An 18250-nucleotide genomic window follows, 5' to 3' on the forward strand; every position below is an offset into this window, starting at 1 on the left:
TTTTCTTTTCTAAGGGAGCGCCAACAATCCGATATGGCCTCGTACAGGCGAAACAGGTCTGATACCAGGTAGCTGCAGTTGGTGGGGCTAATTTAATGCAGGCGTGGTTGTTGTATTGTACAAAGGGGTCCCTGATGATGCAGCTTTAAGTAGGGATGGTAATTTTATGTGCCCTGTCATGGTTTTTGCAGCAGTTGTACAACACCTGCATCTGTCATGCTCACCCTGTTATACGGGCTTTGACTGCACATGTAGTTGAACATTATAACTACTGTAGTTCCTCATTTTCCATTGAGTGCAGGTTTAGCTTCATATACTGCTTGTTCGAGTGCTGTAGGCTTGTGTTCTGAATGTTGTACTCTTAAGTGGTTGCACAATACAATTGGCCTGGTGTATTTTTCATTTTGAGAGGACTTTATATCTTCGCAACAGTGATGGCATGGGAAAGAACTACAGCCGTTCTTACTATAACATATATTTTGTTTTCAATGTGCAGGTGGTGAAGGGCAGGCGTCTGCTAATCAGGCAGTCTATAAGCCCTGTCATACGACCTCGCCAGTTGGTTGCCAAACGCGGCCAACCCAGTAGTGACCATGACAAACAAGACCAAACTGAAAGTGCAGAGGACAATGTTCTGCGTGCTTTATTAATATATGGCACCAACACAGTGCTGTATATTTCTTCACAGGTTACGTGCCAAAAATGCGGAGATATTACAGCTCACACGTGTTCTAGCATATAGCGCGCGGTTTGTACAAACGTAATAGCGTACTTGCCCGATGTATTCGCTTCTGCAGCCTGCACAGCACTCAGTGTGGCCATTGCGGACTTGCATGAGGTCTTGAAATTTGATTGGATCGAGACAGCGAAAATGACAGGTTAGAAAAAACGCGACACACGCCTTCCGCCCAGCTGAAAAGCCCAAGTTTCGCGTTTGCGCCGGGTCGCATCTCCCGGCGTGGCAGCCCAGACCTGCTACTTCGCGGCGCTTGGGATAGATGGCGCGACCAGCGCTCATCAATATGGCGGCGCGCTTTGAATTCACGGTGTTCTGGTGTATAGCGCTGCCAACGTGGCTGATGCTGCCAGTGGATCGCCAGGTATGCTTGGTACCCAATGTCAAAGCAGATAGGCCTAGCATTGCCACGGTGTCTACAGCTGCCAGTGAATTGGCATGTGAGAGCACTTGGTAGCGAACGTCGAAGCAGCTAGGAATAGCACTGCCGCAGTGTCTACAGCTGCCAGCGAATCTGCGTGCGAGAGTACTTGGTAGCGAACGTAGGAGCAGCTAGGCCTATAGCATTGCCGCAGGGTCTACAGCTGGAAGCGAACAGGCATGCGAGAGCACTTGGTAGCGAGCATCAAATCAGCAAGGCTTAACATTACTACGGTGTCTACGGCTACCAGTGAATCGGCGAGCGAGAGTGCTCATTAGCAAACATTGAAGCAGACAGGCCTAGCACTGCCGCAGTGGCTATGGCTGCCAGTGAATCAGTATGCAAGAGTACCTCGTAGCAAAGATCAAAGCAGCAAGGCCTAACATTGCTGCATTGTCTACGGCTGCCAGTGAATCGGCGAGCGAGAGCGCTCAGTAGCGAACGTTGAAGCAGATAGGCCTTGCACTGCAGCAGTGTCTACGGCTGCTAGCGAATTGGCGTGCAAGAGTGCTTGGTAGCGATAGTCAAAGCAGCTAGGCCTAGCAATGCCGCAGCGGCTATGGCTGCCAGCGAATCAGCATGCAAGAGGACGTGGTAGCGAACTTTGATATCAAAGCGGTTAGCCTAGCATTGCAGCGGTGGCTACTGCTGCCAGTGGATCGGCGTGCGAGAGCGCTGGTTCGACGCTGCGATATAATAAATTGGCAGTGGTGGTGGCTTCAATAAATGCTGTTCTGGACTTGTGGTTATGACAAAAGGTCTGGAAAATTGAACAATGAAGGCTTTCAATGTCCGAAATTTCAGACTTCCTGTACATTGGCTTTATGGAATACGTGGCGGTTCTGCGAAGGTGTCTGAATTGTCGGGCATGTCCGAAAGATCAGTCAGTGACTGAATTTGGGGTTCCACTGTACGTAACCTGTGTCAAATAGATGGGAGCCACTTCCAAAATGCATGGGAGCAATTTACTGCATCTTTCTGGTCTGTTGTTCACTCAAATATAATGCACTAGAATGTTGATTATTGTTTAGGTGCTACTGCTAAATTCATGCAACTGTGATTCACACAATGAAGGTCATATGTTCCCTACACATTACAGGAAGGTTGCCCATCAAGAAAGCTCACTTAAGTTGTCATGAAAGAGCATATGGTTTGAAAAGTTCAATTTCAGGAAGCTCTTCAGCTTTCACAGCACACACTCCAAATAAAAGGACAGTAGGTTGTACCTGGAGCCAAGGTCCATCATGAGACAGCAGGAACTGTGCTACATTTACAGCTCGCAGCTGTAAACTTAGTCCTGAAGTTGTCTGGTCCGAGTGTAAGTTGCATTGGGTGAGCTTTAGTGGTCCTAGCTGAAAGACAAAGCACAATGACAACATTACAACATGAAATATACGTCAAGTTAAGTATGCATTTTCATGTCATAAAATGCCTACCAGTAAGGTTTGACTCTGGGCTACCAACAAAGCCACGTAAAATACAACCGTTACTGGATTGAGAAGAAAGGAAGGAAGTCCCATCTGCAATTCCAGCATGTGGAAACCTTGACACGAAAACTCCACTGAAGCAGCAACTACCAGTCTGTTGAAACTAATTTATTACCAGAGCAGGTATTTTCCCGGGCATTTAACCAAGACAGGTATTAGGGTTACAAAAATAACCCTAAGGTGATATTCAGCCCTTCATTTCCAAGTGACACGGTGTTTTGTTTATGAGCAAGGTGATCCGAAGGGTATTATCTTTTTTTTTTTTTTTTACAACACTATGGGGAAAACAAACAACAAAGCTAGAGTCTAGAAAGCTTGTTGCTGGGCGATTTCGTGCTTAGAGGCCATGGAATAGCAATAGACACGGTGAGGGCTGGGAAGCGCACTGCTGGACTGAAGTATTATAAGCAGAGAGTGCCTCAGACTATAGGTATTGTAGCGTCCACTGACACTACTGTGCGCGGATGCTAAAGGTTGATGCCCTCGGTTGGCATGGCAAAAGATAACGAAATCCACCACCATCCTATTAAAGGGACACTAAAGGCAAATAATGAGTCAAGCTAAAGTAATAGATTAGCGCTCGAGACTATCTAAGGCGTCAATATTATCGCGAACAGAGCCTTAATTACAGAGAAATTGAGGTAAATGCACGACATGATTAGCGACTCCCCCGGAATATTCAAGCACTTGCCCGATGGCGAAAGCACTCCTCAGTTAAATTCTGTCACTAGCAGTCTACCACTAATTGCACAAAACATCCTTGTATTGTATTAAAAGAGAAGAAAGGAGGTTAATCTAGGGGACCAATTTTTATTATTCATATCATAAGAAGCCAACAAACACTGACACCAAGGACAACATAGAGGAAATTCATCATCATCATCATCAACCTGGTTACGCCCACTGCAGGGCAAAGGCCTCTCCCATACTTCTCCAACTACCCCGGTCATGTACTAATTGTGCCCATGTTGTCCCTGCAAACGTCTTAATGTCATCCGCCCACCTAACTTTCTGCTGCCCCCTGCTACGCTTCCCTTCCCTTGGAATCCAGTCCGTAACCCTTCGTGACCATCGGTTATCTTCCCTCCTCATTACATGTCCGGCCCATGCCCATTTATTTTTCTTGATTTCAACTAAGATGTCATTTAACCGCGTTTGTTCCCTCACCCAATCTGCTCTTTTCTTATCCCTTAACGTTACACCCATAATTCTTCTTTCCATAGCTCGTTGCGTCGTCCTCAATTTCAGCAGAACCCTTTTCGTAAGCCTCCAGGTTTCTGCCCCGTACGTGAGTACTGGTAAGACACAGCTGTTACACACTTTTCTCTTGAGGGATAGTGGCAACCTGCTGTTTATGATTTGAGAATGCCTGCCAAACGCACCCCAGCCTATTCTTATTTTTCTGGTTATTTCAGTCTCATGATCCGGGTCCGTGGGCACTACCTGCCCTAAGTAGATGTATTCCCTTACCACTTCAGCTAGAGTCAAGCTAAAGTGATAATTACTTGTACTTAATAAATGAAATAAAGAAACGATAAGTTAATGGAAATGAAGTGGATGAAAAAACAACTTGCTGCAGGTGGGGAACGATCCCACAATTCATTTCCATAATTTATCGTTTCTTTATAAGTACTGTTATTCAGATATTTTTATGCATAAATGCCCATTCAACCCCTTTTTACTACCAAACAGCAAAGAAAATTTCTCTATTTATTTCGTGTTGACCTTTAGCCTACTTGGATGTTTTGCAATGGTCGAGGCCACAGGAGCGTATCGGATTTCTTTATTTAGAAATATCTCACAGGCCTCCAGAGAGGCATCGAGTGAGGGGAGCATGTGGTGCAGTTCAATTACACTTGGAGGCAATCTCACTACAAAACATCGGCAAGGAAACAAATATGCAACCTTAAAAATAAAGGTTTTAGAATGGCATGACAAATCACGGAAAAAAGGAAACAGTAAAACTGCAAAGCACAGAAAAAAAGTGCTGGAAAAGGGAAGTTTATCGCTACCGGTATTACTAAAAGTATTCAAGAACACAGTTAGCACTTTTGTAAAATGAAGTAATCAAAACAACAACAAACACAAAGACGACAATTGCAGAGGGTAATGACACATTAGTGGCATTACAAAAGTGTTCACACAGTGTTCATAAAAAAAAATAATAAACATAATTGCAACAACACCAGAAACACTATAGGTCAAAATGACGCGTTACTGGAATTACAAGCAAGTACATATGCATAATTTGCCAAAAAGGAAAACAAAAAAGAAAAAAAAACACTGCAGTGGAATCTCGTTACTACGAACACCCCATTAACAAACTTTTCAGGTATCTCCAGCTGACTTCTTATGGTTTGAATGCAAAAATATTTCAGTACTATGAACTTCCAAATACTGAACTTTTCAGAATAACAATCGTTATTCAGTTTCCGTGTCATGTTAACAATGCCTCCGTACTGACAACTAATATTCCGAAATCTGGGGATTCTTAGATTTCCGTGTATCTTTCAAGGCAACCGAAACATTAGGCTAACAGATGACAAGGCACAGAAAGTAGATGTCGTGGCTCATGGATTCAAAAAACCTGAGACGGCGCTCAATAAAAAAAATGCAGGAGATAATTTTTGTTACCTACTCTGGAGGCGACGACGCATCAGGTTTTGTGAGCGCATGCTCCACCCAGGCAAGTGTCACCTAGCAACAGAGGTGCATCTCTTCCTTCTTTCACCCTTCTTTCTGTGCACAGTTCTTTGTTTGATACTTCTTTCTGTGGCCGTACTAGCTACACGCGCGAAGAAATATGACCTAACCTCGATACTCATGGGGATGCCACACGGTCACACTTTGCACTTTCTGGATAATGTCATTAACACGCTTGCACTTTGGAATAGTTCAGGTGTCCGCCTCAAGTGAGACAGTTGCGGTATCCATGGGCAAGGAATGTGAAAACAAATAAACAATAAATATTACGCTTTGGAAGTGACATGGACCTTTCTTTTTGTCAGAAGTTTTCTCAGCCTCTGCTTTGTATGTGTCACTCTTATTTGCTTTGGTTGTGCGTGGTGGCGGAATCTATGGAAAATAGAACAGCTCAGGCTGAGAGCCATTTTCAGGATGTTTTCGTGGATAGCTCAAACGGTGATAACTTATGAACTGATGGGTTGATGGGCGGAATGGTTCATTTTGAGGCTTTCACTATCACAACCTTTCCGAATAACTAACGATTTTCGCTCTCCCGTGTGATTCATTATATTGAGATTTGACTAGTTGTGAGCAGAAAAACGTTTTGCTGGTTATTACAGAAGGTGTCATGATTTGTAAATGAAGAAATATTATCTGTGAGGCTGTTCCAGAGGCGGATGGCACGTGGCAGTGGCAAAAATTGAAATACCTGTGTCACACTATATACACAGGCATAGCTGGAACTGTTGTGCAAACTGTGTGGTGTGAAGACTTGGTGTTGCAAGTGTGGTAGGGATGAACCGTGAGAGTAAATTATTTTACGTAATAATGATGATAGCCAGGCAATATTATGGCAAGTGTTTAAGGGCTGTGACTATAGTTCAATGATTTGAATAATACTTCATTGAGCAAAGAAATAAAACAACTTGCCCTATTTTGAATTCTTTCCAACACTTCAATAAGGTATATTGATGTGGTGATCACACTGGAAAGGCGTACTCAAGCTGGGGTCGAACGAATGTTAAATAAGCCAGTTTATGCAAGGTAGAAGATGCACTGTGCAAGTTCCAGCACCAACATCCTAATGATTTGGATGCATTGGCACAGATGCACATAATGTGCTCAGGCCATAATAAGTTCAATGTGAGGTACTGGCCTAAATAATTATGTTGTGTAGCAGGGGATACAAGGCTGCTTTCAATGTGTTATGAAAACTGCGATACGATAGGTTTACGGGTCATCATCATCATTATCATCATCATCACTAACTTATTTTATGTCCACGGCAGGATGAAGGTCTCTCCCTGCAATCTCCAATTACCCTTGTCCTACGCCAACCAATTCCAACAAGCGCCTGCGAATTTCCTAATTTCATCGGCCCACCTAGATTTTCTGCCATTCTCCACTGTGCTTCTCTTTTCTTCAAACCCATTCTGTAACCCTAATGGTCCACCAGTTATCTAGCCTACGCATTACATGACCTGTCCAGCTCCATTTTTTTTTCTAAGGGGGGAGGCTACCCTCAGAAACTAACTTTTTTGTTTATTGAGATATCTTAATGAAATTTTCAGGATAGACTCTTAGCGAAATCATTAGTACAACTACAAAAATTCATGCAGTTATGTTCAATGGTTCTCAAGTTACAGCAATACATCAGAATGGTGCACATGGTTTCCTCATTCCAGGCCTGTAGAATTTTCAAAAGGTGCTGCAACTGCGAAATTCACTATGCTGATGCCCAGATGGATGCCTCAGGGCAAGACAGAGCCCTTTTTTTAAATTTCCTCGCTGAAGAATTTTACCAGACAACTGAATTTAGTTGTTGGTGATTAGGATTTTATCAATCAAATTTTGATTAAATGTCACAAATCAAAGATACAATATATATAAAAAATGGGCTTGTCCTGCCCTCATAAATTTATTCAGATACACAATAAAAAATAACTTCTGGAAATCTGATGAGCGGTTGGAACAAGCAGCCTCACCAGCCAAAAAAGTCATTTTGAGAAAATTAGCTTTAAAAGTTTTGAGAACATATATTTGTCTAAAATGATCCTGCAGCGTAACTGGAGATGTCCTTAGGCACTCTCTTCTTTTGCCGCCTTTCCACCTTCTCTTGCGATCACTTCTTGACCTCTTTCAAGCGCAGAGAATCTTTCTCGGCTGCCCGCTGAATGGCCAGGTGTTAGCCCCACTAATGAACATAGCTCTTGGGTGGCCCTGTGCCAGCCAGCATTATATTTTAAAACTGCCTCATGCAGTGCTGTCTCACAGCAAAAAGTGATGCATGTTGCTCTTTGAGTATCAGGAACTACAGCACGAAGTGAAATGATTCTGATGCATTCTGCATCTTTGCTGCCAGGCGGCGTTGCAGAAGAGAAGCCTGTGAAAGGCGCACATAAACAGGTAGCAGCAGTGCTTCTGCAACATAGCCTGGAAGATTGTACCGATGCTTCGGAGGTGGCACGCCATCACTCTCTTGCTCGCTTTATGATGGCACCACGAGTCTGCACCCTGAGGGCACAACTCGCGTTGAGGATCCTCATTCGTCAATGTCACGTGGTGGTACGAGGCCATCACTGTCACTGCATGCTGCATTGCAGCCACATCATTGCAATTGTTCCATAGGGCCCAGCCATAATAGTTGGTCAGGTTGTCGATGAGGGCTTTTGTCAGCCTGCCCTTCCCTCCTAAAGCCTCGTCACTTTTCTGCACAAGGTTGCGCAGTGCTGTCCCCACCTTCTTCTGGACGTAGTTCAGGCATTCCTCTTTCGAAATGGGGACCAGTCCATAAACATTTTCTTGAACAAGGGCAGAGAAGGTGGTACTATCTCCATCAGACACGAGCGTTGTGTAACGGAGGTTGTGCTTTGGCACCGAACGTGAGAAAAGGATGACAGCTGCCTCAACCTCAATCCTCCCAGACTTAGAGTCAGTGTTTTTCTGGCACACATGATCATCCTGCCAGCTTGCATATACTGGGTCTCCAGGGTTTGGCCCTACTTGGAAACAAAGGCACTGGTTCGATAAAACAATAGCGTCCAAGATGAGGCCCGTATGTTATTCAATTATTGCAACTCCAATACGGGACGTGTGGCCACACTTGTGCCATGTTCCATCAAACTTTACTGTGATATCCCTGCTACAATATGGATCCATTTCCTTGTAGGTGGCTTTCACAGCAGAAGCAGATTCCGCATAGAACTTGTCTATGCGCTGTGTCTGCGGTTCCCTGAATTTCTTCAAGTGCTTCTGAAAAGTCTTATGATGCAGGCCACAATGGGACATGTTCATCACTGCCCAAAAGTAATTGAGGGCTGCTTGTCCCTTTCCTACCTGTTTTCTTGCCACAATGGCTCTTATATTCCCGTCAAAGGCCATTGAGTCATCCTGACGAGCAGAACTCCACGAGCTTGTAACTACTCCACAATGTAAACATAGCAGCTCAAGCTTTATTGCAAGTCCAAATTGGGTGCCTCCTTGAACCTTCATCCCAGTCTCGAAGCACCACTGGTTCAGGGTCCCGGATAGCAGGTCGCCTAGGGCATCCATTTGCACAAGGAGAAATTTTTTGCCTTCGCTTGTAGCGGTGGCAGCTTCAGGATCGCGCTCCATTGCTTGAAATTTTCGCTCCGTTGCTGACATAGCGCCAAGTCCTCAATGCACAGCAGTGCATTTTTTATCTGCTGCCTCTTTCTCCTCACACGTCAGGAAACATGTTTTTAAGTGCACAGTGGACAACGCAATCGCACTGTCCGAGGCAGATAGATGAAAGAGAGGATGTAGAAGCTGCTGTCGATGAGCACGAGACACCAGGCGCACTCGTCACGACAAATTCTTGCGCCGGTGGAGCAGGAGGCATGTTGCTAGAAGTGCCGATGCAACCACGCTCTTGCGTAGATGAAGCAGAAGCTGCCCCACAGGAACTATCGGTGCAATCATCGTTGGTGAGCAGGCAAGCAGCGAGCTTTGCCATGCAGACGAGCTTCATAGAATGCGTCTTTGCAGCGAACGCATGTAGTGTCTTGGGTTTCTTTGGGCGCATCGTAGTCGACCGCACAACAATCAGTAGGCTAAACGCAACAACGGTCACGTAAAAATGATTCAAAATAGTCTCGTAAAGATGGTAGAAACTGTGCTGGAATGTAATTCCCTGCGGCTGAAAGCACATTCCCACATGATGTGCCGATTCATTGTGCCTGATGCATGTATGGAACCACGTGTCGCTGACGTCACGGTGGTTCTACTTAAACTGCTGTGGAAATAAAGACGGGGCTTTTTCCGCTTGCTTGCGGGTTGGATTACAGTCGTCTCTGGTCTTTCAACGATCACGCACTGATAGCGGCGGGCGCCATTATGACAAAAACTTGGAGAATATCTGAAGGGCTGCAAAGATAGACGATGGCAAATGGAACCCACAAAGGCCGCCAGCGATGGAGGAGCCGAAGCAGATGATGGCCGGACACATTATGCAGGAGACCACTACGTCATCGCACGCAGCAGCCAATGGGAGTCGCAGGCTCCCCCGCATCCTTGAGGAGCGCACACTTCGCCCAATCTCAGCTTTGCGTCTCAGCCGCGGCAAACTTGAAAGCTCTCACGAGCCCTCCAATCACGAGCAATTTATGCCTCTCTCACGCTGCCGTCACCACCGCGGGTGGAGGGGAAAAAAGAAGCACAAGAATGCACGCACAAAACAACACCAAAAGAGCGGTGAAGAAATGGTTGAAGTCATACGGTTGAGTCATACTTTTCCGCCCACTGGGGAGGTTAGATGTTCTGAGCCCTCTCCTTGGACTAATGAAGAAAACAATGATGGTCGGGACATTGCGTGCGTTCAGCCATCTTGGCCATCCCTGTAAATAGTCTTGTGCTTCACTTCCATCCATTTGGCGCCCCCCCATCACAATATAATTAATAAACTCTAAAGTGCTCTATAATGGCTGTTGCCAAAAGACATCTTCGCCTTAGTACAGCCATGTTACATGGTCAAGCATATGCAAGGTATTGAGGTGAAGTATATCAAGAGTGGAAGGGGCCACTGCCGTAAGTCATAAAAAGTGTTCGTTAATTATACATGCGTGCACGTGCCCTCTCCTGTCACTGTACAAATGCCGAAATGCCTGATAAGTGTACTGGCAGGCCTTTAAAGCTAGTTCAGATGTGGCTATGGTGATTTGAGCACCGTCAAAAGCGTGAACTTGTTTTTGCGAACCGCTCGATATTTCAGATGTTTTTTTCGTATTTTCTGTGTTCGAAAAATTGGACCTTGACTGAATATGCAACATAAATGGCTGACAGCTCCTCTCCTGGCTGTGGCAGTTGATTTGTGCAACATCCAGCAACTGATTCTGCATCTTCTACATCTTGCAGCATAGAAGGAACAAGGACACAGAAGAGTACAGTGTTTTTTTCTACATGCTTACCATTCCTTCTGTGTCAGAGAACTTAGTAATTAAACCTGTATCTCAACTAAATCGGCACATCCTGTTCCACTGGCTAAAGGATCTAAAAGATAACATAGGTTCTAGAATATACATACCTCAAAGCAGACAACTGAGCTGGCCTCTTCCAAGCAGACGTCAACATAGTCCAGGGATAACCTTGTCATGCGGTATTTGAGGTCATCTGATACAGGGCATGGACAGCCAGACTCAGCATGAGAACACTCAATCTGAGGTTGGTCATGCCGGCAGTGAATGCGGCCTTGGGGGGGCACCAACGCTGCACTACTGTGCTGTGCCTGCTGCACGAATAGCTCTGCCCCAGCAACCAGATCATACAACTGCAAAAAAAGACAAAGCTTGTTTTGCCTTCTCCAAGACCTAGAACATCAAAGATGTAACCAAAGATGGTCATGCCACTGTAATGCCCAATAGACACTATGCTTAGTGCACCCCACTGACCAACAAGGCTTAATAAAATATATTTTATATTTTTTTATATTGGATAGCAATTTTTAATGCATAGGTTGCCTCATAGAGAGGTCAATTTTACCAATGTAAAGGAGCCATGACATCAAATTTTTGAGCTAGCATTATGCCTTACATGTTAAATTGTATACATTTCAGCAAACTGGAAAATTTGAGCACATTCAGTGCAGTAAAAAATTTCTATTTTAATTACAAGTGGTTTTGTTCTTGCATGTACGTGTGCATCAGCAGTCATCCCAGGATAGTTTTTACTAACATTTTCTCGTTTGTGCTGTTTTTATCATGCGAGTGAAAGACTTGCAAACACAATGCAATGGCAATGCTCTCGCTGTGCTGTTTGGTGCCAGAGTATGCAGTGCTAGAAGAGCCTGGCACAGCGTGCACGTGGTTTCAGGATGTTTCAGGGCACAAAACACAGTAATATTCTTGTGCCTTTTTTTGTCACATAAGCCACATCAAAATGGTGGTCGCTGTTGTTGGGAGGGGCTTAAAGGGGCCCCTAAATCACCTTCAATATTCTTTAAACATTTCAAGTAGCCACAGACGAGTTCAGAATGCTGTCACGATCAACGATGCCCTATGCAGCAGCGCTACATACCGCAGGCACACCCTAAAATAAAAAAAAACAATCCCATGCTCCTCTCTGGGCCTTTCCGGTATCCCCAGCGCTTGTCATGACGTCACCAGCAGCAGGTGCTGTCAACTGGTTGAACAAGAACCTATGACTTCTGGTTAGTCTGCTAGCAGGTACGCATGCTTCCTGCTCTTCCTCATCATGTTAACTGCTTGTGCACGCTTGCAAATTGGTAACTATGGCCTGCAACGCAAGTGCCAAATCACTCGCGTTCCAACACAGTCGTGCTTAATGGTCTGATTAGCTGCGCGAACAGAGTCTGATAGTGTTTTGCAAAAGCGCCAACTGGAAAAACGAAACGATGTGACACTGGCTGCCTCATGATGACACCCTGCACAATGCCTGGTGCGCAACAAACATGCGCACATTGTAGGGTCCATAGCAGCACGCTTTGCAGGCGCACAGGCCGGTACGGCAGCAACAGTGGTTAGCCAAGAAGCGCGGAGTCCCAGCAACCAGAAGTGGACAGTGTTCAGAAAAGCATGTTGGTGGTGACGTATGTCATGTGACATTTGGAGGAGCACTCGGCGACAAGGAGACCAAGCGATGAATGAAGCGTAGCAAAGGAAAGAGCAAAACGAGCAAAGGCTGCGTTTCGATCATCAAGCGCTTGTAACTCCACTATTATGGCCCCATTTCGAAAAATTCTTGCAGTTATGTGTTCATTGCAGCTACGTGTTCATCACAGACTCATGTACAACTGTCACACACCACAAATAAACTTCAACATTTGGGTTGTTTAGGGGCTCTTAAAAGACAGCAATTTCAAATTGAAATTTTTGATTAACGCGTGCTCTGAAAGCTAAATCGTATTGTGTGTATAACCACACTGACCGCTCAGCTCTATGTTACATAATAAGCTAAGAATAGTTTGATGACCACGCGTGACCCCCTTTACACTCCTGCTTATAATTAAACATTTTCAATTATGTTGCACATTTGTTAAACACTTAGGTGTCTTATAATGGTGTGAAGAAAGAAAAGAAAGGGAACTGAGGTGTCCAATTTTTGTTAGTTACAACCATGTGAAGCGCAGATAATGAAGCCAAAGAAAGCATAGAGGAAATTATGTGTAGTTATTAAAATGTAGAAATGATAAGCTAATAGTAAATGAAAGCGGATAAAAAAACAACTTTACTCCTCTATGCATGCCTTGGAGGTACCACACAACATGTGCATAAGCTCCTATGTACAGATACACAATTTCAAATGACTTTGGGTGACTCCATAGAAATGGCAGCACCTCTTAGAACCAGTGGTGTTGAATGCATGTGAAATATCAAACATAATGTTGGCGTTGTACATGTACAGCAAAACCCATCGAAGGGGTAAATATCTCTCTAAACGGCAGTTTTAAGAGGCATACTGCACTGAAACTGAAACTTACACAGTCTCTTAAAGTGACGTGCTCTTTGGACCTGAGCTACATAGTTAGAAGAACTGCTCCACCAAACTTCCTTTTTTCGTTATTGTTTTTCCAATTCTGTAGTTTTACGTGTCAAAACCACAATTTATTATGAGGCATGCTGTGGGGAGACACTCCGGATAAATAATGACCACCTGAGGTTCTTTAGCATGCACCTAATGCACAATACATGAGCACTTTTCCATTTTACCCCCCATCAAAACGCGGCTGCCACAACCGGGATTCAATCCCACACCCTCGGTCTTAGTAGCATAATCCGTGGGGCAGCGTGACTCTCACGCGTCCCCTGATATGTTGTTTTCCCGCAAAGCCCCTCTCTCCTGTAATCCGGCTTCGCTGCGTGGCCTGGTGCCCGCGACAGTCGATGTGGTTGAAGCACATTGCAAGATGGCGAGAGTGTGGCTCTGCTAAACGCTGGTCGGCTGGCCACACAGCTGGTCAGTTGCAGTTGGCAGTTATGCGGTGGAGACACTTGTTTCGATGCTCTTCGGATTACGCGTGGTGACCGGGACCGGACAGATGGATGACTGCGAGAGCGCCGTGACTACGACAAATAGATGAGTTATTTCCTTTATTATGTTGAGAATTTAGATTTAGGCTAGTTTTTAGATATAGGCTAGTCAAGTGAAGTGCTCTCGAAAGAGCAGGTCAGTGACCTAATGGTCGGGTCTTTTCCGGCCGGCAGCTATAGATTTGCAGGGCTCATTTGTGAGTTAACTAATTTAGACAGGTAGTTATTATTTCTTTTCTAGGTGATCGGTTTTTTGTGGTAGGCAGAATTTTACTTGAGCACGTGGTTGCACGTGGTTTTTTTTTCTAGCTTTTGTAGTAGCGATAATAGAGTGCTGCTAAGATGGTCAAGCAACTGAAGGTTAAATGCAAGGAGTGTGAGGCGTCGGTGAATTGGAAGGAAACACGGTTCGAAACTACAGAGGAGGCCGAAGGCACGAATTTTATGTGCAAATGCTGCGTATTAAGTGCACGCTTGGACAGGGCTGACAAAGCAAACACCAGCCTAGCGTTACGTATGCATGCTCTAGAAAAAGAGCTACAGGTAGAGAGGGCAGAGAAGCGCAAACTTCAAGCGCAGCTTAGTGAATTGTTGGACCAAAAAATGGCTGACGGCGCCATGCGAAGTCACACTGGCAGACTTTCCAGCGCCAGCCACGTGGATGGGGCCTGCACAGGCATGGACAGCGATAGGAAAGATGGTCAGGCAGGTTCAGACACGAATAGCTATGCACACGTGGCAACTAGGAAGTCAGGAGGCGATGGAGAGGAGGGAACAAGCTAACCCCAAGGAATGAGGTCACAGTCAATGATAAGAGGCAGCATAATCTGGAAGTTAGGAGGGAGGAAGGGAATACCCTAGTGCTTATCGGTGGCGACTCAAATATGGATAGGTGCAGAAGAACTATAATGGAGCGTGTAAAGGATGATAAGCGGGTAGCAGTCGGGGCGTTCCCAGACAGGACAATGGACGCTGTACTGAGAGACAAAAAGCGAACTTCCTAAGAATGTTGCAGAACGCAATTTGGTAGTGGTAGCGGTGGGGATAAATGATGTCCTGAATGGCGAAGCCGCCAAAGTAGTGGAAAGATTAGTGGAGGAAGTTGACAATTTAAAGGCGATAGCACAGCAAGTCCAGATCGTGGTATGCACAGTGCCGGAGGTGCAAGGATGGAACGGAGAAATTACCAAGGACGTTGTGGCTGTTAAACGGGAGATAAGAAAGATAAGCCAGGAGAAAGGCTTCGAAGTGGCAGACATTAACAGAGAAGTGCATAGAGCAGGCTTTGGCGGAGGCTTTACACAAGATGGCATCCACTCCAATGGAAGACTAGGAGCCGAGATCGGCTGGCAGTAGCTTTTAGGGGGTCCACTGCAGCTCAGGGCGTAGGGGTAGGTACAAACAATGTAGAAAGTGCAACAATAGAGGCTGGCGCCAATAAAATGGCCACTAGGAGGTCCAGGAAGAAAACTACAAAAAGGAAATTTAACATCAGGATGAGGTACAAGGTGGTAGAAATGCAAGGCGGTAGAAAGAGAGCAAAGTGCTTAGAAATAGAACAGCAGTTAAAGGACAAAGAAGTAGGTATACGCATACGCACTATGCGAAGCAAATCTCAGGGATCTAGAAGACCCACCGTTTATTCAGGGCTACATCTGGGAAGGGAGCAAATGAACAACAACGGAGAGGAAGGGAGGAGTAGTAGGTATGCTGGTACATCAACGAACAAATTGGCAAAGAATAAAGTCCACTTGCAAAGAACATGTCTGGGTATCAGGTACAATTGCCAGTAAAAAGACATGGCTAGGAGTAGTTTATTTAGGGACAGGGGGCAAATGCAGGCAAGAAAACAAGGATCTTGTGAAGTGTCTCAATGACGATATAAAGCAGTTTGGAGAAGGTCCCGATATTATTCTGCTGGGTGACATGAATGGCCATATTGAGGATCTGGATGGATACACAGATTGTAACGGGAAGTTGATGCCAGACTTCTGTGAGCAACACAACCTAGTTATGGTAAATAGAGAAACTAAGTGTGAGGGACAAATCACGTGGGAATCCCGTAACAGGAAACGACCATTGACTACTGCTTGATGTCGCAGGGGATGGATAGCAAGCTCGCAATAATGGAAATAGACGAAGAGGGGAAGTACAGCCTCGGAAGTGATCATAAGCGTATTAGTCTACAACTGGGAGCCCTGCTCAAAAGAGAAATGCAGGGAAGTCAAAAAGAGTATGCAAAATTAAATGACGAATAAATAGCACAAATAGCGGCCGGCATAGAGGAAGCAATAGAGAAACATCCTATGGAAAAGTGGGATTATAATCAGTTAGAACTACTCATTAGTACAAAAATAAAAGAAGTAAAAGGAGTAAACCAGTGGAGTTGAAAGAGGAAGCCACGAAGTTGGTTGAATAAGGAAATTATGGAGGCCATCGAACAACGACGGTTGGCATCACGGGAACACAGAGAAGCAAAGAGGGCGCAGTTATCTGAAGAGGAAATAGGCCAAAAATGGGAATATTATCAACAAAAGAAACAACAAGTGCAGGTCCTCGTCCAGGCTAAAATAAAGCAGTCCTCTGATCGCTGGCTGGCTGAAGTTCGCAATGCAACTAAACGGGGGTTAAGAAAATTCTGGAACCATATAAGCTGGCTGGGTAAAGCAAATCACAGAAAGCAGGAACAGATACACAATGCCGAAGGAAAATGTTTAGAGGGAAATGACGCTGTGAACTACATTGGTTCAGTTATAGCTGAGTCATTTAGAAAAGACGATAGGGTAATTGCCCCAAATGAGGGAGCAACACAGGATAGCACAATAGAAAACTGCTTAGAACTGACCAATCTTAACTGGAAAAAGGTGGAAGCAAATGTTCCAAAAGGCATGTCCACAGGGATAGACGAAATTCCAATCAAGTTAATTATTGAACTTGGCCCAAGAAGCAAGGAAACGCTGATAAAAGCATTGGAGGCAGTCATAACAAATAAGCAAATTCCGCACAGCTGGAAACAAAGTAAAATTAATTTGATTTATAAAGGGAAAGGTGATAAGACAAACATAGAATCCTTTCGACCAATTATGATAACATCAGTTATATATAGGCTGGCAATGCAGGTGGTAAAATTAAAAATGTAGTCATGTGTAGAAAGTAATAGAATACTCGGAGAACTTCAGAACGGGTTCAGAAGTGGTAGGCGCTTAGATGATAGCCTGTTCGTGCTTACCCAGTGCATAGAAATAGCTAAGGCAGAAAATAGACCTCTGTATTTAGCCTTCCTGGACATAAGCGGTGCATACGACAACGTGAACAGGGAACTCCTGTGGAACATATTAAAAGATGAAGCTATCAGTCATGAGGTAATTGATTTCCTACAGGAAATATATCGAGAAAATACTGTTGAAATAACATGGGAAGGAATTAAGGGTATGACAACTGTCGAGGTACACAAAGGATTAAGGCAAGGTTGTCCTCTATCACCGCTGCTTTTCATGCTTTATATGATAAGTATGGAAAGAAAGCTACAAGCAAGCAATCTAGGGTATAATCTGTCATACAGATTAGGTGGAAAGGTTGTAAAGCAACGACTACCGGATTTAATGTATGCAGGCAATATTGTACTGTTAGCAGATAGCCAGGAAGATTTGCAAACTCTAGTTGATTATTGTGGAGACGAAGGAGACAGTCTAGGTTTTAGTTATAGTGCAGCTAAGTCCATTGGGATGTTTTTCAATGATACAACTGATCAGGAGCTTACAATACAAGGTCATGAAATACCCAGAGTGGCCGAATACAAATACCTTAGGGTATGGATAAACAAAGGGCAGATGTACATGGAAAAGCACGAACAGTCTCTCATAGCAAAAGAGTGAAGAGATGCCGGGATAATGAAACATAGGGCATTGTGGGCGTACAACAGGTATGAAGTGCTGAGAGGTATTTGGAAAGGAATAATGGTGCCGGGGCTTACTTTTGGGAATGCGGTCCTGTGCTTAAGGGCAGAAGTTCAGTCGAGACTAGAAGTAAATCAGAGAGCTGTTGGAAGGTTAGCACTAGGTCCCCAGGGCGAAACCACAAACGAGGCAGTATAGGGGGATATGGGCTGGGCATCGTTCGAAGCACAGGAAGCTCAGAGTAAAATTCTATATGAAAAACGCCTCACGAAGTTGGACGATAACAGGTGCGCAGCTAAGGTATTTAAATACCTATACAGAAAGAGCATTGACTCACAATGGCGGAAAATAACTAGGAAGCTAACCAGTAAGTATGCCAGGCAAAAAACGCAGAAGGTAAAAATGGATAAATTAAATGGAAAAGAAGCATAGTTTTGAACTATATTGATACTGGAAACAGCAGATCAGGAATGAAGCGTCTTATGATAACTCAAGAGGCAGTGCCCTACTCTTTGAAGATA

At 44.6% G+C, this 18250-nt stretch overlaps 1 protein-coding gene across 5 annotated transcripts in view; it reads right to left on the reverse strand.

Moving 5' to 3' along the window:
- tweek (transmembrane protein KIAA1109 homolog tweek) overlaps positions 1-18250 on the reverse strand; it is a 703556-nt gene that overhangs the window by 506160 nt on the left and 179146 nt on the right. For all 5 annotated transcript variants that reach the window (XM_075687924.1, XM_075687922.1, XM_075687923.1 and 2 more), the window contains exons 17-18: positions 10872-11114; positions 2384-2509 (exon numbers count right to left, since the gene is read on the reverse strand). In XM_075687924.1, coding sequence (XP_075544039.1) covers positions 2384-2509; positions 10872-11114 — 369 coding nt within the window. The remainder of the gene's footprint in view (positions 1-2383; positions 2510-10871; positions 11115-18250) is intronic.

The sequence above is a fragment of the Dermacentor variabilis genome, chromosome 4 (assembly GCF_050947875.1).
Source record: "Dermacentor variabilis isolate Ectoservices chromosome 4, ASM5094787v1, whole genome shotgun sequence".
Classification (NCBI taxonomy): Eukaryota; Metazoa; Arthropoda; class Arachnida; order Ixodida; family Ixodidae; genus Dermacentor; species Dermacentor variabilis.